Source organism: Chrysemys picta, chromosome 7, assembly GCF_011386835.1.
Source record: "Chrysemys picta bellii isolate R12L10 chromosome 7, ASM1138683v2, whole genome shotgun sequence".
NCBI classification, from domain to species: Eukaryota; Metazoa; Chordata; order Testudines; family Emydidae; genus Chrysemys; species Chrysemys picta.
In genome coordinates this window covers 36,430,812-36,454,185 of record NC_088797.1, presented here as the reverse complement: position 1 = coordinate 36,454,185, position 23,374 = coordinate 36,430,812, and the positions used below count along the sequence as shown (strand labels likewise).

Here is a 23,374-nt window from a genome sequence, read left to right as displayed (position 1 = left end):
TCACCTGTTAGTATAGGAACAATGTTTGCAAAAAGAGATGAATGTGTAGAACGTATTGTAAGAGAAGACCATAGCAGTTTAAAAATCTCCAGCAAAATTCTTTAAGTTGAGTTCCTAAAGTTAATCACTTACAAAAATGTGATTTTCAGAGCTGCTGGGCAATCACTGTTTCCATTACTTTAAGCTTGAAAGTTTAAGCTTAGGCTCCTAGTGAACATCTTGTTCCAGCAATTTAGATTATACTGTTCTTTGTGGGTTTTAAACCACAGCTTCTGTTCAAACTTTAACTTGGATGGCTCCCAAAGCAAATTTGTCAGCTGAGTATGTTTGAGAGTCTACAGAAAAACCATGACAAGGTTCTGGAATTACAAATACAGTAAGGAAGTTTAACAGTTCTATCTATTGATACTTTACAGTATAGAGCCTGGCTTTTATGATTTATAAGTAGACATATGTGGTTTAAGCCTCTAGTATCCAAACTATGAACATCAAGCTTCTACTGCTGTTTAAATCGTCTGGCTGCCTTAATTCACTTTTTAAAACCTTTTGTTTTGTGTGTAGAATTTAGCTGCTGAAGCAAGGTCTGAAGTTCCTGAAGGCACTCAGATTACTACATATGCTATGGCAAGCAGAGGTTTCCTCTTCCTCTTAGATATGATGGACCCAATTTATCTTCCACTGAAGTCACTGAAAAGACTCCTGACTCCAGTGGGTCAGACACTAGGATGATGGAAACAACTATAAAAAAATCTAGATTATATTAGTTTGAGAGATATGAAGCCCAGCAGTTGGTGCCTGGAACAGAGACAGAAGTGTGAACAAAAGACATATTAAACTTGTTTGACCTTAAATAAAATGTCTTTTTACAGGTTTGCCTTAAAAATGCATCCTCCTTGCCTCAGCTTAGCAAAACCCTATAGTTCACAGACTTGTATCACTACTGCTTCAATCTTCCTTGCAGCCCTGACCAGACCAGCCAAATATTGATGTGACATTTTAGCTGTGCAACTGTTATTACCTCCTGATTTTTGTTTCTTTCGCCCCCTTTCCCATGTAAATATGTGTATTTGGGATTCTGATATTTGAAAATGCCATTAATACTAAAATTGATTCCTGAGGAACCCAGAAAAAATTAAACAGGAATTGTCAGATATGAAACAGTGTCCAATTGGCCCATTTGGATGTTTGGGATTTCTTGGCGCACACACACACGCACGCACACACACACACGACTTCACTAAAACTTTCACATCTTAATAGTAAGCCTCTGACCTTCAGAATCCAAAGCCTGAATTTTCAGCTTCAGCGGTGAATCTTCAAGATAAAGTTCTCTTGTCGTGGACACAATTTGGATGCCATGAATTATGTCAACTATAGCATCACAACGAAGCACTTGACCAGTCACTTAAAGAAACAATAGAAAACATTAAGTCAGTAGCACTGAGCATGATCATCATGATCATCACCAAAATTATTAAGCAAATAAGATGAAATACATCTTAACCAGCTGGCAGATCTAAACTAGGGGCAGAACAAAGCTTTACCATTCAGGGGATGGAATCCAGGTCCTGAATGCTATTGAAAAACAAACTAGGTCCTGAAGACAAGAGTAGCTCCTCCCTTTTAAGCTCAAAATAAAAGTGTTTGTATAGGACAGCAGCAGGCCAAAAAGTTTGCCCGCCGCTGTCCTAGAGGGCCACATTGGGTTTCATAAATTGTATGGAGGGCTGATTAGGGGAGGGGGTCGTGAGCCAGCCCCCATCTCCTATCTGCCCCCGCGGGACTCCTGTCCCATCCAATGTCCCCTGTTCCCTGATGGCACCACTGGGACCCCTGCCCCATCCACCCCGCCCCCTCCGCTCCCTGTCTCCTGACTGCTCCCAGACTCCTGCAGCCCCATCCAACCCCCTCTCCTTCCTGACTGCCCCACCCCGGGACCCCTGCCCCCGTTCTCCCCGACCAACCCGACCCCTATCCACATCCCCGCCCCCTGACCAGCACCCCAAATTCCACTGCCCTCTATCCAACCGCCCCTGCTCCCTGCCCCCTTACCGTGCTGCCTGGAGCACCGGTGGCAGGTGGCGCTACAGCCGCGCCACCCGATTGGAGCCGGGCCACGCCGCCACCACACAGCAGAGAGAGCGGGTCAGGCCGGGCTCTGCAGCTGCGCTGCCCCAGGAGCTCACAGCCCTGCCGCCCAGAGCATTGTGCCCGCGGCGGAGCGAGCAAGCTGAGGCTGCGGGGGAGGGGGGACAGCAGGTGAGGGGCCAGAGCCTAGCCTCCCAGGCCAGGAGCTCGGGCAGGACGGTACCGCGGGCCGGATGTGGCCCGCGGGCTGTAGTTTGCCCACCCCGGTATAGGATTTACAATGCCCACCATATTGTAAGTGAAGAAATTTGCTTTATTTCCCCTCTAGAAAATTTTTGTATATTGTTGCCGGTTCAGAATAGCAGCTCCTTGGACACAATTCAGTGACAGAAGTGGGTAAAAGCCCCCTACACGTATCATTCATAAAACACCCTACATTCCTTTGGGATGAAAAGTGCAATATAACGTAATGAATTTATTATACAACGATTATGTTACAAATAAATGTCTATTAACTCATCTACTTTGCATATCTTTCTTTCTAAAAGCAGACAGTACCCTGCATTGATGTAAGGCATGGAAGTAAACTCCAATTTTCCAAATCCCAAATATCTGAAATTGAATTATGTAAAATTCAAATTGAAGCACTCACTTTTCACAAATCTGGGGATTCCTAGAGTTTCAGATACACCTACCACCCACCCCAGAAGATTTCAGATGCCTTACCCACATTGACTTGAGACCTCTGCAGAACAGGGTTCATGTGGTCTTTTCTATCTATAAGCTTATAAATAAAGTGCACATATGAATGGATGTTTGTCACATATACCGTGTGTATCCCTTAAAGATGTCATAGGGCTCATAAACCTGCAGTATCGTACAATTTTTTTAACCCACACAATAAAATGTGACTTTAACAAAAGTTGAAAACTTACATATATCTTCAGCAAAAATGATACTTGTCAGACGTGTTGGCTGCGATGAACGTGCCTGGACAACAGCCTTTTGTGAACATTGGCGTTCATCTTGATCTGCAGGTTCTATGCTGGCAACTTCTGGCCTTGTGGAAGACCTACAAGAATATCACTGAAAGTTACTGCAATGTTAGCCAGCTATCATGGAAAATGCACAGACTCTTATTTAAAAGCAACAGTAACCTTTTAATCTAAACCACCACCATTATTACCATATGTAAAATCTCTGTCTTCATATTACAAGCTATGGGACTGACTTTTGCATGTGCAGAGTGCCCACATCTACCAAAGATTTCAACCAGAGTTGAGGATGGTCAGCACTTCTGGGGAAAAATAGGCCCTAAGCCTATTGCTTCTATCGATTAACACATATACCCCTTACTGCAGCACAAGAACGCCAGTTTATGCTAGTCATTTTGCTAAAAAAAAAAAAAAAAAAAATCCTATGCATTTACTAAGCCAAAAAATCCTTCATCTTGTGCTTTAATAACTTAGAAGCAGAGACAGTAAGATAAAATGCGAACATGAAGTGCAACCTAAGATTAAGTCTATCAATTACAGTGATGTGAAGAAGTGGGTTGTAGCCCACGAAAGCTTATGCCCAAATAAATTTGTTAGTCTCTGAGGTGCCACAAGTACTCCTCGTTCTTTTTGCTGATACAGACTAACACAGCTACTACTCTGAAACCAGTCATAAGATACGTGCTATTCATCACTTGCAATCATAATTGGCATCTTCCATGGCAAAGGTATGGATGACGACGACAGGTTTTTTCCAATTACAAAATGTTACAATTATCCATAGATTTGCTATGGCAGAGCCCATTAATAGTAAAAGTGATGAGTAACATTTTTCTAATTAAGAAAATCAAATGTGATATAATGTCTAGTTAATGTATGCAATACAGTTTAGATTTAGAAGCTTGTGTAATATTATTTGGTGCTATTTAAATCTACACAGCAGTTTGAACCATTATAAATTATTTGACCAATTCCATTTTTGCTCAAAACTGTGTTTCTTTAAAAAGCAAGACCCCAATCCTGTAGAGAGTTCTGCATGAGCATGCCCCTGGGTCCACATGGAATTCAGTGCAGGACTGGGGCCCAAATTTTTAATTTCTTAAATGTTGCAAGGGCCTGAATGGAAGCAGGGTGGGGGGTGAAGTCACAACTTAGAACCATTCTGGATTTCTCTAAGGCTACTTCATGGTGATGATGAAAGCACAGTTGATTGGCTATTGGGTTTTCTTAAAAATAAAAAATAATAATCAAAACTATGGGTGAGATCCACAGCTGGTGGAAACAGCAAAGCTACACTGATTTATACCAGCTGAAGAACTGACCTTATTTTTGGAATTATTTCTAAATAATGGCAATTTTTAGAAAAGTTTCACAAAGCAATGATCTATGGGAAATCACCTGAAACAGAAATATTTTGATTTTCATCAACTCTCTCCAAAGCCGAGGCTTACATACATTTGATATTAACCAAATCAAGAAAATAGCCCCTTTCTTTGTGGTTAATTAACACCCATTATAAACACATTACCACCATACTGCATTTTGCAGTACTTGCAGTTTTCTTTCGGTTAGCTACCAAGTCAAAGAGAACAAAGAACCACCTTTGTTATATTAATTAGAATAAATGATTATTCATCCCATTGCAACATTAAACAACAAAAATCACCATCTTAATATTGAATCCAGCCTTACAATGTACTGAACATCATTAACTCCAAGCAGGGTCAATGGGAAGTTCAAGAGACTCTGCAATTCTCACAGTTGGGCTCCTCAAATGAAATATGTAAAAACCGATCAGTTTCAGGACCAATAAGGTTTATAAATACATTTTCAACACTACACAACTGTAGAAATGGACATGTAACCATTGTGCACAGTTTGTATTGAGTTGCACCTCAGACCCTTAGGTGTGGACCAGATTTCCACCATAGCAGGCACTGAACAAACACATGACAAAAAGGCTTTAAGCAGCTTACAATCTAAAGGTATGAGTAAAGTACTGGTTCTGTGAAGTACACAAGTACTTGGTTTGCAATTATATGAATTGCACATGAAAATACAGATTTGTGGGGATTTACAGGGTTTTGCATATCTGTTGGCCAAACCCTGCTGTCCTTACGCAAAATGACCACCACTGAAGTCAATGTATTAATGAATATGACTCCAACAGATGTTTTGCCCAAATAAGGACTAGGTTTAAAGAATGGGGTGCAACTGTCACTGATATTTCTGAAACAAGTACCAGGATTTGGCCTACTCAAAAAACAAACCACACACACACACACACACACACACACACACGCACACCAAACCATAACAAATGAACAGCTATCAGCAGTTATTTATGGGCAGTTTAAGAACTGATAAATTGTCTAAGTCTGAAAATAAAAATAAAATAATTAAGCATATGTACTTAAAACTGTGAAAGTCAAATCCTAATAGAGAAAATGTTTTTATTATACATTAGTATTCACTGATAAGAATCCCATCTATACTTGCCCATAAATAGGGTGTAATAATTATAGGTTGGATGAATAAGACATTAACTGAATAAATGTTGTTACAGTAGTGTCTTGTACTCTTATGCTCTTCCCTCCACAGAGCTAATTTTAGTCTTGTGATATAGACCGTAAACAATTCACTATTTCAGAAAGCAACACATACCTCCACAATTTATTCTACAGCCTAAATACTGCCGTGTTTTTCATTCCTGGGACAGACAGCATGCAAGTAATTAGATACTAGAAGAGCTACTAATGTTTCAACATTAGATTCTACCAACATGTACCTGGTAGGACTTCTTGAATTAAATACTAAAACCGCTAATAGCGTCTAGCAGTAAAAACAATGCTTGGGTGGTGCTGGTGGGAAGAAGCAGAATAGCAAAGAGGGAGGGCAAAACAAAAGAAATATGTAATTTATGTCCCAACATTTGTTTTACTCCTACAGTTTGGGCCAAATTCTACTTTCAGGTGACTGCACAGCACTCCCATTGACTTCAGTACTTTCTACCCCATTATGTTCAACTTTTTAAGTTTTAGGCTTTAAAACCCAATCTTGTCCCCATTGCTGTCAGTAGCAAAACTCATATCAGTGTCAACGGGACAGGATTGGGCCCTAAATTTGTCCCTATACAAATACTGCAAAATTACAGGAATAATATACAACTCTCTGCCATGGTAGAGGAGCAAAATAAGTGGGTATGATGGGTGAATATAGCTAACCATATTTAATGCTGTTAATAATCCATTTTAAAGTGTTGGCAAACATACTTCTTTCCCCATAATTTTAGCATTAATTTGGTGAATACGCTTGCGTCAATTTATAGATAAGTTCAGACTGCACAGTTTAAGTACCACAGAATACCTAATTAGCAAAAAAATAAGTCTCTCTGAAGATAAATAATTATCAGCTCATCTAATGTTTCAGGACTTGACTTAGAAACATTTATAGACATGTAGCCAGATGGAAACAGTACCATTAACTGGCATGTAAAGCCTTTCAACAGTTTGATGAGACTTGACTGAACAATATGTTTGGTGCTATATTCACAATGATTCTCAGGATGCTATTTACTGTTTATATACCAAACTGACTACACAGCAGCCAAAATAACACAGAAGCAATTTTATCTGTATCAGCAAATTATGGTTCCAAATAGATTCCCAGGGAATCGTAAGATGTTCAAGATGAACCATAGCCTTGTCCTCCTCACGATGGAACAGAATTTCTCTATTTTCATGAGTGTTTAAATGTACAGGGGAGGGCGATTCCCTCCCCTATTTACTCTACGCTATCCTCTCTTAGGCCAGTTCTCATTGGACTGAGAAAAAGAGTATCAAACAGATTTCCATCCCGTCCTACGTTTTACAGGCAAAGGCAATAGATTGACACAGTGAGAGTAGCCAAGTGTGAAGCTTTTTCTCAGAGTGGGGTTTTCAGAAGGGCTGTGGGTCGGCCCACCTATGGACAGCAATGGGAACGGAGTTAAGCCACCGGTGACTGCTTTTGAACATCAAACCTAGAATGCTAATTGAAATCAAATCTATCACATTGTTAAACCCAAATGATCTTTATCATTCATTTTTTTCTTAGGCAAAACCTACCATGGGGTTTTAATCTCAGTAAGTCCCACATGATTTCGCCTTCACTGAGTATTACAGTACATTGCTCTAACTAAAATATGATTTAATTTGGTGGATTGTTCTGCCTCTATCTTTACTAGGTAGAAAATAACCAAACAAGATGTACATTCCTCAGAGCATAATGGGGTTTTGTTCCAGAATTTTAGCTGTTGAATTAAAATCATCCTCCTAGACATTTCAGATTGGGATTAGCAAAATTAACATCATGCACCTCCTAAATGCAGGCAATTATTTGATATATTGCTTCCTTATAAATTCACTGAACTGATATTTTGGACCCTTCCTCCTCTTGTCTTGACCTAAAACTGAAATGAATAATTATGGTTTTGAGGTTTGTGTATGTAGCTATTACATAAATGTATAAATAAAGTGTATGGGATGGTTGTCATTAGAACAGAATCCCAGTTTGTCATTACATCTATATTCAATGGAGGCAGAGTACAGGCATGTTAGGTTTGTTAAACACATGAATAGCCAGGTTCTTGCACAGCCAGACACCCAGAGATTCTTCACAAACCTTTTTCCCCGTGCTGTTATTAGCCTAACTTTGTCTAGATACTATTGAACCTTTCCTGGTGTTCAGAAAAGCTCTACAATAGCCATCACATTGCTGTTCTGAAAAAGTGGCATTTCTCTGCTGCAGCTGCTGTTCTCATAGATTTCCCAGGCAACTTTACAAATTCTAAAATAGAATAGCCCATTCCCAAGCGGTTATGGATAGCAACCTATTCATGGTAAAGGAAATTTGTTAATTCTCCACAAAGAAACAGTTTTTGATCCAACCAAACTGGAAATACTGGCTGGAATTTAAAAAAAAAGGGAAAGATAATAAAAGTAACTGCCATGGACAGGTGGCCAAAAAGTATTTTATTATAACTGCTGAAAAGTTCATGCAACAAGCTAAAGCGAGTACAGACAGAAAGGCTACAGGCACGTTAGCCATCTGCTCTAGTTAATATTTTTTTTAAAAAAAATCACTAGATAATACAAATATTTGAATGTAATCAAAACAGATTAAGGTTTGACTGTATAAATCATCAAAAGGAGAGTCAAGGTATGGCTGCATGCCTGGAGAGAACTCGTGCCACTGTAACTTGGGAGCACCCAAGTCTAAGAACATTGCATGGCTGTTCAGCCTGCTGCGATACCAGCCATTGTGGGGATTCCCTTTCCCCCTTCTCCCCTAAAAAATTCACTGATTCAGAAGAAGGCTCCTTCACATTCAAACCTTCACTTCTAGTAAACAGATTTGCCAAGAGGTGGGAAAAATTAACCCCTCCTTCCTCTCCAATCCAGAGGAGAATTTATAGCTTTCACCCTACAAAGGTCTTGCAAGGAAGGTGGGCATAGTGATTGAAGGGGCAGTGGGGGAGGAACAAGGAAGGAAAGATAAAAGTAACCAGAGTGTCCTGATCAACAAAGCAAGGAGAAGGACAATCAGTGGCCCTTGCAAGGTTCTCCAATGCAATCAGTGGCTCTTGCAAGGTTACCCAATGGAGAACAAAGGTAGGGCTGTTCCAGGCACAACTTTCTGGGATGGAAGAGAGAAAGAGGATAAGGGGTGAGATTGGCAGACCTCTAAAATACAAAACCAAATAGTAATCTTTGGCTGTTCTAACTGGATTGTTTTTGTGTTTAATGCTTTTTTTGAATATATTATTTTAAACCTCTGCATATGTGCTGTGGGGTCTCAGTACAAACAGTGAGATAAATGTATAACAACAAAACCTGGAACACCCTGCAATAAGGAACAAGAAAACAAACTTTGCAGGGTAATTACTGCAACATCGGCACTGAACCAGGATTTTATTGCTCTAGACACATTAGTAGATGTATGTTCCCTACAGCAATCCTATAATAAAGACTCACTGGATATCTTACTGCCATAGACCACCATCCATTCTTCTCACAGGGTACAACCAGGCCCATGTAAGGTGGTGAATGAGTTACATCCTCGCTACACCTTTAAAAGGGTATACACACCTTATATGGGGAAGCAATAAACCAGGGGTCGGCAACCTTTGGCACACGGCCCATCAAGGTAATCCACAGGCCGGCCACGAGACGTTTTGTTTACATTGACGTCCGCAGGCACAGCCCCCCGCAGCTCCCATTGGCCGGGAATGACGAACCGCGGCCACTGGGAGCTGCAGGGGGCCATGCCTGTGGATGGTCAACGTAAACAAAACGTCTTGCGGACGGCCTGTGGATTACCCTGATGGGCCGCGTGCTAAAGGTTGTCAACTCCGGCAATAAACTCTCCATAGTAAAGCGTGCAACCAACTACAGCAGAAAGTGCTCTCTTTGTTCCCTATAATTTTGGCCTGGAAAATTAGTTTGCCCTGAAAATTGCCAGATTACTCAAAAAGCAAAGGTTTCTGCAAAGCTTGAAGAAAATATGTATAACTGTTTTTGGAACAGACCACTGCCCTGAGGTGGTAGACCTGTATTTTATCTGCTAGATCAGGGGTCGGCAACCTTTCAGAAGTGGTGTGCCGAGTCTTAATTTATTCACTCTAATTGCAGATTTCATGTGCCAGTAATACATTTTAATGTTTTTATAAGGTCTCTTTCTATAAGCCTATAATATACACCTCTACCCCGATATAACGCGACCCGATATAACACGAATTCGGATATAACGTGGTAAAGCAGTGCTCCGGGAGGGCAGGGCTGCGCACTCCGCTGGATCAAAGCAAGTTCAATATAACGCAGTTTCACCTATAATGCGGTAAGATTTTTTGGCTCCCGAGGACAGCGTTATATTGGGGTAGAGGTGTATAACTAAATTATTGTTGTATGTAAAGTAAATAAGGTTTTAAAATGTTTAAGAAGCTTCATTTAAAATTAAATTAAAATGCAGAGCCCCCCGGACCGGTAGCAAGGATCCGGGCAGTGTGAGTGCCACTGAAAATCAGCTCGCATGCCGCCTATGGCACACGTGCCATAGGTTGGCTACCGCCGTGCTAGATCACGAAGACTCTCATGCAGATTGCTTTAACCTTCTATACTCAGTAAGTCGAACTATAAAATGGGGATAATGGTTTCTATCCATTTTTGTGAAGTGATTTGAGATGTAGGGATGTAAAAGCACCATGCAAGTGAAAAGTATAAATTATTATCACCCACATTTTTCACTTGGGATAACAGATTCAGTGACTTTGCTGGAAGGCAGTTTAGCTTAGGGAGTTAGGGACTGACTGTGGAATTGGAACCAAAACACTTGGGTTCTTGTCTTGGGACCAACACTTGATACACTATTATTTCTTACCCTTATCACCAGTGATTGGAAAGAAGGTAGGCTGCCCTGTACATACAAGCATGGCCAAGTTAACCATGCAGTGAGCATGTTTATCTTGTCAGATGTGCACTGAACAGCGCAAAGCTCCACAGCAGGTATAATTAATTTGGCCAGCCCTGCTCATTCCTTTAATTTAATGCTCCAGTGACTCATCCATTGTATTTAATTTACAATTTTTAAATGTATCATATGTTCATTCTACATTTCTTCTTCTGATCATGGACAAAAATTGTAAAAGATTGTTATTTCTACAGCAGCAGAGATATGGAAGTGCTTCAGGAACAAAAGATGGATCCTGACACAAAAAAGGGCATGAACCTGAAAGGTGCAGAGTGCCCTCAACACCTACTGAAGTCATTTAAGCTTTCTATTTAAAGAATAATAGTAATAATAATTCTCCTAGTGTTCTTTTATAAGAGTATGAACAAGACTCTGGTCAATTTTACTGCAACTATTTGGAATCATGGTAAGGGGCAGAGAGACTTCAAGTTTATCAAATGCCCACTTGCCAGTGGGAATGAAAGAGTGAACCCTAAGCAGAGTACAGTGACAGTACCTAGGTAGAACTCCAGCAACTGGGCTCTCATCAGGATGTCGCCCCAACACCATGTTGCCCATCTTTTGTATCAGTCATCAGCTAATAATTTTAGTCTATTTCTACATAGGGGGTGTATGGATAAGTTTTCAATCCTGTATTATTATTTCAGCATTATTAAAACAATCTTCTTCTAAGTCTTTAGGACCCAATTTGACTCCCACTGAAGTCAACAGAAACTTTCCACCATCTCCAATGGGCACTGGATCAGACCTGTCGTCTGTCTTAAGTCTTAAGACAGCAATACTTCATTACCAGTCAACTTTGTAGAGGTCCTTGTTGTGATGCATGCCATTTCTACAAAACAGATGTGGAACTGAGTGTGTTCCAAGAATGTAAGCATATTTATATGACACATGTGGATTTAAATATAAATTCCACACAATAATTTACAATGTAAGGAGGTTTTGCAATTGTGTGGTGCAGAGTTCAGCCAGCGAGCACTGCTATTTTAAAATCACTGCTTCTGAATGCTTCTCTTCCCCCGGTGTGATTAGGAAGTAACCATAAATTTGGAACATTTTTTAAATTAAGTTTTGTCTTCATTTCTCTGTAGGTACTTGTGTTTTGCAAAAAGTTACCAATATTGTATATGATGTTTATACCTAGACCCACCACAAATCTAGATCAAAACTTAATTTACAAAAATTATTCTTTGCTGCTACCTCAAGAAAGCACTGGAATCCTGAAAAGTCAGAAGTATATTTAAAGCTACGCTTGTAGTTTTGTCATCTCTCATAATTTTCTTATGGGACTCCTAATATTTTGTGCTTTTCTTGAAACCCCCAGCTCTAGGAGTCATTTAATTACGTAAGAATCTGAGCTTTCATCTTTAAAAAATGCATATCAATGGTAAGTTTCTAGCATTTCTAGTTTCAGAGAAAAGCTTGAAAAGATTAACCCAAATACTTAAAAGACAGATGGCAAATAAAAAGAACCCACAATTTTAAAAAGCCAAATCATGAATATTTGGGGTTTGAATTTCAAAGACTTTAAGGTCAGAAGGGACCATTATGATCATCTAGTCCGACCTCCTGCACAACACAGGGCACAGAATCTCAACCCCTATCCTATGTCTGAGCCACTGAAGTCCTCAAATCATGGTTTAAAGACTTCAAGGTGCAGAGAATCCTCCAGCAAGTGACCCATGCCCCACGCTGCAGAGGAAGGCAAAAAAACCCCAGGGCCTCTGCCAATCTGCCCTGGGGGAAATTCCTTCCCAACCCCAAATATGGCGATCAGCTAAACCCTGAGCATGTGGCAAGACTCACCAGCCAGACCCCAGGAACGAATTCTCTGTAGTAACTCAGATCCCACCCCATGCTTGGGAATACTGTACTAGGAGCATTGATAAGGTGTTCTTCAAAAAAGAGAGCCATTGATTGTGATACGACATCATCAAAAGACTAATTTACTTAGGGTTGATATGAAAGACTACATTTAACTTTGAACAATTAACCAATAAATCTACTTAGATCTGCAATTTAGGATTCCTGCACTGAATGGTCAACATTTATACCCTCAAAGGGAGCATATTTCAAATAACCGATTTTAATCTAACGTTCTATCTTGAATTTTTCACACAGAAAACATCATGTACAGCCATATAGCAGAGTTATACAACTGTTTAGTAGGTGGATTTTGCATGCAACAGTGATGTCTTCTAAGAGAGCTGCTACAAGCTATCAAACCATGTATCAGAGGTCAAAGTTTGGCATGTATCTCATTTGACAGAGGTATCCTTTCAGGCTAAGGTTAAAGATAATTTTGTACATATTGACCCTGTTCTGAAATTCTGTATAATTACGTGCAAAGGACAATTTACTTAGTACAGTAAATGTGTATATTAATATCTAGACAACTCGTTTTGCAATTATGGTTAATCACTTCTACATATCAAAATACGTCACGTTAAAGAATAGAAAAGTAGGATAAATTATTAAACTACATTAATGTAGTCAAACTAGAAAACGTAGAGTTAGGTATACTCAGTTATCCTACCAAGATCTTCAAAGATGTAAACAAAAGTAAAAGTTATAAATTCTATACTTCAACCAGAGTAACTCTTCAGCAGAGTAATCCCCCAGCTAGAAAGTGACATATAGGGGCAGAGGCCAACTGATCAGAAGTGTCAGAACTCCCACCATCCTCAGTTACTCAATATGCAATCTTATGTTAAATATCCCTTAAATTATTACTTATAACAAACATTTCTTTGAAATTCCTGACATATGTAAGACAAACTTTCATTTTGCAAACTAAGGCCCAAATCCTATCAACAACGATGTGTGTGTTTAACTTTGACTCAGTGGAACTGTGCATGTAAATAAAGTTATGCATGTGCATAACTGTCAGCAGATCCAGGATCAAAGAGAGAACCATGAAAGAAGTAGCCTATTTCAGTGGTTCTCAAACATTTTCATAGCATGGACTAAAATATGTTTGAGAGATTTTCTCATGCACCATCTCCCCTTCCATTCACATTACATTGCTGGGGCAACCATAGAAATTGTTTACATAGACAGGTAACATAACCAACGATATAAAATATTTTGATAGTCTTTTAATCAAATTTAGCAGCCAGAAGCAAGGATAGTTATCAACATGCCCGACCACACTCCCAAACAGATAATTAGCATGGACCTCAGTTTGAGAGCCACTGGGTTAGAGTTCATCCTAAAAAGGATTCATTCCCTCCTCGGCCCCTTTTTTAAAAATCAGTCTATAAACAGGTCTTCATTCATAGTACACTGTAAAACTTCTGCAGTTTATTAGTGTATCATTGGACCTTTTCCAATTTCTATTATCAAACAACATGTAAAATTACACAAGAAAAAAAAACATGCAGATGTTTACAACAGATTGAATGTTTACCAACAGATAAAAGGAGCAGACTCCTCAGAAACTAAGAAAAAAATCTCCCAAAATCTGCAGCAGAATTCTTGAGCATGTCACAGGCCAACGGCAAGACGTTGGAGATGAGCATGCAGAGAGGAGAATGGAGAAGTTGGGAAAAGAATGAATAAGAAAAGAAACATGTAGATGCTTTAATCTAATGGTATTTATTCTACCACAGAAGTACCAGAACTTGAAACTTAAATCAGTTCGCCCACTCTCTGGACAGGAAGTGCTACAGAAGTAGAGCTTGCAATCATTATGAGCAGAGGAGGGAAGCAGAATGCATTATGTCCTCTCTCCCATGTTCCGTTTCCTAGAACAATAACGAGCTCTGGAGGAATCCCCATCCAGAACTCATCTGTCAGAAGGGAAGTCCTCCTGACGCAGGAGATCTGAAGGTGTGGAAAGAGAAATCCCAGGGAACTTTACAAGCACAGGAAAAAAGTAACTAGATAAGACTTCTCACACCTCCTCACCATCACAGAAGAGACTCATTTCCCATAACCTAATTGATAATTTAGAATGCATTCCTGGCCTATGCAAGTTTCTTCTCTTCTAGAAAGAGGAGAAATTCAAATGCCACCCATATCTGCTTTTTGTATCTTCGCAGAGTAGAAATGACAAAAATGATGCAATGCTCTAAATATTTATACTATGTTACCTCTGACATCTGGTAGCACTGTTTCCACATTGCACAATCTCAATCCTCTCTTCAGACACATGTGCCTGTATCTTGTAATTCTGATCCTTTGTTTTTTCTTGCATATGCAATTCCAACCATCATATTTATGGAAAGATTTGGGCGGAAGCAAAGGGGGAGTTAAACATAAGAATTGCCAGACTGGATCAGAACCCAGGTCCATCCAGTCCAGTTTTCTGTCTCTCACAATGGGCAGAACTAGATGCTTCAGAGGAGAACCTGATAATAAGCAGATGTGCAACAATCTGCCCTCATATTAGGTCTCCTCCTAGTGCATTCTAGTTAAAGACTGGCTTTTTGGCAGGTGGTTGTGAGACAGGAAAGAAGGATTAATCAATGCAATTTACTAAACATTTTCAGTTTTGCTAAATCATCTTCATCACTTATATTCAGCCCCTCACAGAGAGCTGCTACTTCCTCCAAAAGGTTTTATGGATATACATAGACTGTCACCCACATCCTGCCTGTTGCTCTGCAAGAGAGAAGTTAAGATAGATTTATATCACGAAGGCAGAAAATGAGGGCACACCTTAGTAAGTCTAAATTGATGCCAGATCTTGGGCCTTTCTCCTTCAAATAATAATAAAACCTAGCTCTTATACAGTGCTTTTCATTAGTAGATCTCAAAGTGCCGTACAAAATGAGATCAGCATCATTAACCCTCTTTTCCAGCTGGGGAAACTGAGGCACAGAGCACTGACATGACTTGCCCAAGGTCATCCAAAATGTCAGTGGCAGAGCTGGGAACAGAACCCAGGTTTTACCGAGTCCAGTCCAGTGTCCTATAAACTAGGCCATACTGCCTAAGGGTACAATTTCACTGTGATCAATATCTGATTCACACATCTCTTAATTAATGTTAACTACCACTGCAAGCTTTTAATCATGCAGAATAGAGAAACTGACATTCTGAATAGATGGCTGGTGCAGAGAAAGTTGATCATTATTTTTTCCTATAAACTAATCAATATGAGAGAGAGAGAGAGAGAGAGAATGTTCACTACTATTTTTCACATATTTACTAGGAATAATGAAGATATATTGCCTATGCAAACCCAGTACCACTGTGATGTATCTTGACAGGGATGTAAATATCGTTTTAAAAGTTAACCATTTAAACAATTAAAATTATATCGTTTAACTGGTTAAATGATTAAAGGGTGAGGGGCTGGGGCTGCTCCGGTGGGGTGGGCCAGCTTGGGGCTGCTCCGGCTGGCGTGGCTGGGGGTTAATGGTTAGGGGGGGTTAACGGTAAAACTAATGCTTACCGGTTAACCGTTTAATATTTTACATCCCTAATTTGTGACTTTTTTTTCTTTTTATGAGCCAAACTGACTGGTAAAATGATTCTGCATAGACTCCAGCCACCTTTAAAAAAATATGGTAAGAAAGTATCTGTAGAATACATTTGCAATCATTAAACAGCTCCATAGCAAACAGCAAATTATTGTTTTCGTTTTAAAACGGTTGTACCTAATAACTTGCTTCCTCTTTCTTTTCTACACATGCAGTTTAGGATTAAAATAAACTTTTGATGCAACTCTGATTACTGTTCTTCCTGGCTAGGGGAGGAGTGGGACTCAAACTTGTAAGTAGCCATATTAAAGGTTTACGACCAGCCTCTCAAATATTTAATATCAAGGCAAATATACAAGTACATAAAAGTCAGAGTGACAGCTTAAGTTCATTGATACAAAGGAAAAATATATTCCACTGGGATGAGTTTTAATGGTTTTCAACCACAAATTTAACAACAAAAATCTGCTACAAACGTGTAAGTGGCTCAAGTGCAGATGTAATCAATCATGAACAGACTTGGAATATCAACATTTCTTTAGCTGGACACCTCACATTCACTGCTACTGCAAATCAGAGATGCGTTACTTAAACATTGTTTAGCATGAAGATATTAACATCATTACGAAACACTATGGCTCTGAATCTGCAAGCACTTGCATGTATGCATTCCTTTACTCAGCAAGCAGTCCCACTGAGTTCAACATGTCCAACCTATCAGCTAACTTCTGTGTTGCTTCCTGTGAACAAGCAGGCGTCCCAATGTAGAAATGTCTATTACACATTTGACTGGCTTGGAGTCAGCAAGAAGGACGCCCATGCAGTGTTTGATTGTATCCTTACTCTGACATCTTGACCAGAGGCCAGTACAATTATTCATACTGGGGCATCTTTTACCTTTTAGAACAACCTGACCTAGTATTCCTCTTTGATCCAGTCTCTCCTGAGGCTACACACTTAGCATATTGTCTAAATCAGCCATGACAGTGAGGTATTGCCTAATTTTTACATTTTTTGACGGAGGGATTGAGAAAGGGGTTAGCTGTTACATCTCATGGTTTATTTCTGGCATAATCCCCAATGAAGAAACACCAGGGGTGAATCTGACTCAGTATTTGGACAGACATCTAAGCTTTAGCCTCTTACTACCATGCCCACATATGAGTTGGTGATAGGTACAAAGCCACCTCACATGCAGGGTGTGAGTATGTATTCCTCTATACCTAAAAATTCCTCATCCAGCCAGATATGCAAATACTTTCCTGGCTTTTTTTCTTGCCCAGAATTCAGCATCTAGATCCACAAAGCTATTTAATCTCTTAACTTCCTCTGTGGATCAGGTGCTGGGCTGGTGTGGAATTTTTCATGCAGATAGTAGAAAATTATGAGTTTTGTTTTTCAAACTACATAGGATCAGGCCTTATGAATATTCCCTTTCATATTTCTTTACACTGCAAAAGCAGGTGAGTGTCCAGTGTTCACAGGATGGGAGAGTAGCTGGTGTTGCCAAAATACCTAGCGTATGTGCTATCCTTGGATGAGCTAGCCAATTCATATATTGGATTCCCACTATTAAGTGGGAAAGTGCCAAGTTAAAATAGGAATATAATTAATGCATGCTTTAAAAAAAAATAGGTATCATTCACAGCCAAAAGCTACTGAACACGTTCATATCACCAGAAAAAAATCACTACAGGTTACTTTGCCAGCATACCTGATGTAGCTTTTACATATGAAAATGTCAATGGTGCCATCAAAGGGTGCATACAAGCAACCCCCTTTCTTAGTTCTTTCTCCCCCCCATCCTGCATTTCACCCACTTATTTTTATTGCACCCCGTACTCCTCACACCCATTTACTACACTGTAAGCACGGCGAGGCCTTGCCTACAATACACCAGGATTTCTCAGCCCTTCTCCCACCTGTACCGGGGCACCTGGGCAGCGCGGCCTGGGCCCTGTGCAAACACGCATGGCAGAGCTGGTATCTGCGGCTCTCCGGGCCCAACCTTAGAGCAGTGCAAGGAGCTGAGATTTCACACCACACTCAGCCCCAGCCCAGCCTCCCTAAGGACCCGCCCGCTCCTCTCAGCCCCGGCAGCATGCAAGGCCCAGGTCTCCCCCGCCCTAGGCGTGCTGCAGCGCAAGGTGCAGCGGCGCGACGCTCTCGGGCCCAGGCTCCCAGCAGCTGCCTTACAAGCTCGGCTGCTCTCAGGGGCCGCGGGAAGCCGCCGGCCGGCAGCCGCGTTAATGGCTGCAGAGCCCGGCCGCCCCCTGGGGAGAGCCCGGTAGAGCGCGGACATCTCCCCCGGGGTGCCCGGCTAGAGCCAGGCGGGCGGCTGCAGACAAAGGGATGAGGCCGCAGGCTGCCAGGCCCCTCGTGCGGCTGCAGCCCGGGCTCCCCGCCCCACGTGCTGCTCCGGGCCGGCTCTTGTGGGGACCACCTGCGCCACGGCCAGCCCCAGAGCAGAGGAGCGCCCGGGCGGGCTGCCCCCGCGCTCACTCACCAGCGGTAGCAGCCCTCGCTGGCTTCCAGGGTGAAGTTGATCCTGGTGCTCCGGGTGAAGGGCAGCAGCACTTTGGGGATGTTCAGCTTGGAGGCCACGGAGAAAGGCGGCGGCAACAGGAGCAGCAGCAGCAGCGCCCAGGCCATTCTCCCTGCCCGCGCCCGGGGCACTGGGGACGGCTGCAGGTAGGGAGTGGGCTCAGTCTCTCCCTGCGTCCCGGGAGCGCTGGGGTCAAGCGGGATACGGGACCCCCAACCGGGGAAAGGTCTCCGGCTACAAAGTGGCCTAGCCCTGGGCAAAACGCTTGTTGGCAGGCGGCGTGTGGGCCAGCTGCACCGGGATCAAGAGGCACCGGAGTGGCCGCGGCACCTGCAGGAGGCTCCGAACCGCTCGCCAGAATCACAATCACCCGCCGTGTGCTGCTATTCGAGGGACGTCAGCGGCCGGGGAAGGGGAAACCGGGCCTGAGACTGTGGGGAGGGGCCGTGTGCCTCAGGGGAGGGCGCTCAGCCGCAGGCGGGGAGAGCAGCAGCAAGTGCTGCTGCAAAGAGACTGTCACATGGCAGCCCTTGACGACCAGCGAGTCCCTGTGACCCCCGGTAGCAGCAGGCAGTTTTTGTTTCACTTTCAGGTGCTCCTGGAGCATAGGCGCTTGGGCCTCTCCAACCTTGAAGGCTGGATGTGGCGTCCCAGTGAGGGATGGAAGGAAATCTAGGGGTGGCCTAAATTAGGAGTCGGACAGGTGTCCCAGGGTTTTTGCATAATAATTGCGGTGTGTGGGCGCCGTGCCACTTTAGTGGGGGAAGCTCAGGCACAGAGCATCTGGTTTTTTTACAAAGGCAATGAGCACCTGCAGCTCTGGTTGACTTCACTTGGCGTTCTAAGTGCCCAGAAGTCCACAAAATCAGTCCCAAAGTGACTTGCTCAGGGTCTCCCACAAGTGTGTCTTTGAAACGGATGGGAGCAGAGCCCAGGTTTCCTGATGTAGTTTGGGCCATGCTGCCTCCCCTCCTAATAATAATTTCACCTGTAGATTTCAAAGCATTTTACAAACTTTGATTAAGCCTCCAAACCCACCCTTGTGTTCTCTGTGACAGAATAATCCCATAAAGCTATTTACTGTGAACACAATGCACACAGTCATCACATCCCATTTTGTCACAATATTAGTCTACCCATCTATGTCGATTCACATTTCTATTGGTAGAATTAGTCCTTTGGCACTCATTATGGCCTTTAGGAAACTCCTTGCATTGAGTCAGTGGGAAAAGAGGAATTATCACTACCCAAATATGGGTCATTAGAGATATCTATTAATTTAGAGAAACAATTTTTCTGAAAAAGACATTCCAGAAGGGAAGAATCATGAGAGGTAGGAACGTGATATTATCCCAACTTTACAGGTGGGGAAATTGAAGCAGAGAGGAATTTAAATAATTTACTAATGTCCTAGTGAGTCAGCAGCAGAACATTAAGGAATCCAGAAGTCCTGATTCCCTACCTTGTTCTGACTGCCCAAACATTAAATAATATAGGATTATTTTTCCATGTTTCTATAATTTAACAAACAAAGTTATATGCAGTGACAGTTAAGTTTGCGTCAGGACACACCACATCCACCGAAAACCTTAAAAGCATGTAAATAAAGCAGTGATTCTCAAACTTTTTTACTGGTGACCCCTTTCACATAGCAAGCCTCTGATTGTGACTCCCCATCAATGAACATGCTTTTTTTATATATTTAACACCATTATAAATGCTGGAGGCAAAGCTGGGTTTGGGGTGGAGGTTGACAGTTCGCGACCTCCCCCATGTAAGAACCTTGCAACCCCCTGAGGAGTCCCGACCCCCCGTTTGAGAACCCTTGAAATAAAGGAAAAGATGTGCATTCCTCTCAAACTTCATGTTGCATACACCACTAACGCTACTATGCCAGTGCTCCATGAGGCTTTTGCTTCTATTGCCAACAGATACTCAAAAGCAAATATTCATCCAACGTTTTACTCTAGTGCAAAACCTTAATGGTAACCTCGGCAGTGTTAAGGCAAAATAACTTGCCAGTTGTGTGTGTCTCTCTGAATCAGCACATGAGGAACAACAATGTAGCAGGTAATGACTGCCCATTCTGGAAGATGATGTTTGCAAGATCTGTTTCCCATAATATATTTAAGATAATGTTTAGGTCAAACTGTTGGCTCAGAAAACTTGCTGACATATTTGAAGCTCAGTGTGAAGCCCAGGCTGTGCTAGTAAGGATATTCCCGTTCAATAATATGTGTGGAGAGTACATTTTTCCCAGAACTACTGAATGGTATCCTTTTAGCTTAGAAGATGTCCATAGCTGTATCAAAGGTAGCTGCAATTCCTACTACAGGCTGGAAAAGGTTTAATCTCATTATTGGCCACATTCATCCCCAGTGTAACTCCACTGATCTCAGTGTAATTACACCAGGGGGAATTTGTCATAAAAAGGGGGCTTGCCAATCTGGAGAAGAGTATTCTGCCAGAGCAAGGTTTGTTGAGACCAAAATAGAGTGGAATTCATCATGCCAGCAGCCTGCTTCCAAAGATTATGGGTGCTCTGCATGAAGCTAGTTGATAATGACATTCATTGCATATTCAGACAACATTTGCTCAAATCCTTTCACCTCCAATAAAGCCCCAGCATCCAGATTTGAAATATAACTGCTAAATATCTGAATATGAAGCCAGTGCAATTCAGTGAATAAATTATATTTTCCAACAGAAGGCTTGTTTTGCTTCATTCCAGAGGAGAGCTCCAGGAGGAATTCTGCCTCTGGAATTCAGCCTCCTGGCACTTCAAAGCATGTGGGATGGTGCAGCATACTCCTCTTGTGTATAGGCTACCTCTGCTGACTAGTACTAAGGGGGAATGAGCAATGGCACCACCTTCTCCTCATCAACTTTGGGGGCTCACACCCTAGCAGGTGGGTGGAGGTAACTATCCCTGTGCTTGGGCTCCAGTTATACCCATTATTTTGCATGAGTATAAAGGGGATATCATTGTGACCTCTTCCTTCACCTCTCTGCACATGAGAATCATCTGGGTACATTGTGGCCAAGGATAGGAGCTGGAGCCCAGATTCACAAAATAATTTAGGATTCTAATTTCCATTGATTGCCATGGGATTTAGGAGCCTGGCAACCTACTTAAATCTAGTCTTGTTTTTCCCTGTTCCAGTAAAAGTCCACAAAAATAGTACTATATCCTTTTGGAGGTAGGGGAAGGTATTCTGGTATCTTCAAGTATACTATGGTTTATTGAGTAGTTTAATTAGGTATGTAGGGGTCACGGAAGAATGGGACTATATTTTCAGTATTGGTGTTTATTTATGTAGAGTATATTTGTATCCACATGTATGTTTAAAATAATGTTAAATCAAGTGTTTTATTTCAAATTGAAAGTTAAAATGAGAGGTGTGGTTCCAGCATGGAATGTATGGGGAGCTGTTCATTGTGACTCTCAACTGGTAATCTAGCTGGGCTGCTAAATCAGTCAATAAACAATACTTAGAAGGTGCCAAAAGATTTAAAAGTACTATGTAAGTGCAAAGTAGTATTATTAAAAACTTAGTTCATCCATTGATTACAGAATATCCCCATGAGGAAAGTGAAATATTCTTCTACATTCTTGGATCCATAAACTCCAGTCCATTCAGAACCATTCAGCTAGGATAATTTCTCACTGTCCTCCATATTTCCACCTTCACTGGTTGCTGATACATTTAAATATCAGATTTTGAATGTTATGTTTAATATCTTAGGCATTTCCAATCTGTCTTATTAAAGGCCCTTAATACTGGTGTATACCCCAACCAGATTGTTGTGTTCCTTTGATGATTTATTATTGCCCCCTCCCTCTTCTTTTATTTGCATTCTCTCAATATCGTGCATTTGTTCACCTCACCCCTCGCTAGAGGAATTTTCTATTAAGGGACATTCTTATTTTAAATCTAAGTTGCATACTCACCTTTTTGACAACCTGGTTTTAGCCTTTTTAAAAAAAACTAAAATATTTTAAAGGCTGATGTTTTGTGTTGGGACGCATAGACTCTGCTCCTGAAGACTTGTGCATGTGCTTAAAGTTAAGCATATGTGTATTTGTAAGCCCTGAGTATTTCCAATGAAGTCATCTGTTTGTGTAAGTACGGATAACAGGCTCGGCTCTATACTTGCAATTTCCCTTATATATATATTAAAACTAATATGTGCAGTAAATATAAATGGTCAGTCAACGGTACAACTAGTTTCTTCAGCTGTTATCCCCTCTCTATTACATGAAGGTCTGGACACACTGAGTAGATTTATAATGTGAGGTATGGGTCAGAATTAGTTTTCTTGTAAGAGTAGTCATACAACATGTGCCCATGTAGTGCATAATATGGTAAAGATCACTATCAAGACATGCTTTTTCTTGAAGAGTGGCAACACAGAGCATAGATGGGTAAAAAGGAAAAAATAACAAAACAATTAGTGGGCTAATATTCATCCTTCCCATTATTTACACTATTACTAACATTGACTGAATAGTCATAACAAATAATATATAAGAAAATGTTTACCTTTTTCATTGTTCACAGAATTCCTGAGACTAGAGTGTTGTTTTCTCAAATTTAATCCATAAAATAGTCTGTGAAATGATTTGTGAAGGTTATTTATAGCTTAGTATTTGAAATCCAAAATAGCAAGCTGTGTTGCTTAGTTGTGATTGGTCACAAATTGGACTGTATTTATGTTTCTGTTCCCTCGCTGAAACCCTGATTCATTCAGGAAAGCATCATTATTTAGCCAAACACCTAAGCACGTGTTTAATTTTAAACATGTGTTCA

The 23,374-nt window shown here is 41.2% G+C and overlaps 1 protein-coding gene across 2 annotated transcripts in view; it reads right to left on the bottom strand.

Annotated features, from left to right (window-relative positions):
- Positions 1 to 18,965, bottom strand: part of NUP210 (nucleoporin 210) — a 113,484-nt gene extending 94,519 nt beyond the window's left edge. For both annotated transcript variants that reach the window (XR_010589093.1, XM_008165503.4), the window contains exons 1-3: positions 18,525 to 18,965; positions 3,024 to 3,160; positions 1,273 to 1,404 (exon numbers count right to left, since the gene is read on the bottom strand). Coding sequence is in view for 1 of the 2 variants with exons in the window: in XM_008165503.4 (XP_008163725.2) it covers positions 1,273 to 1,404; positions 3,024 to 3,160; positions 18,525 to 18,670 (415 nt within the window). In the remaining variant the exon portion in view is untranslated. The remainder of the gene's footprint in view (positions 1 to 1,272; positions 1,405 to 3,023; positions 3,161 to 18,524) is intronic.
- Positions 18,966 to 23,374: the final 4,409 nt, after the last annotated feature.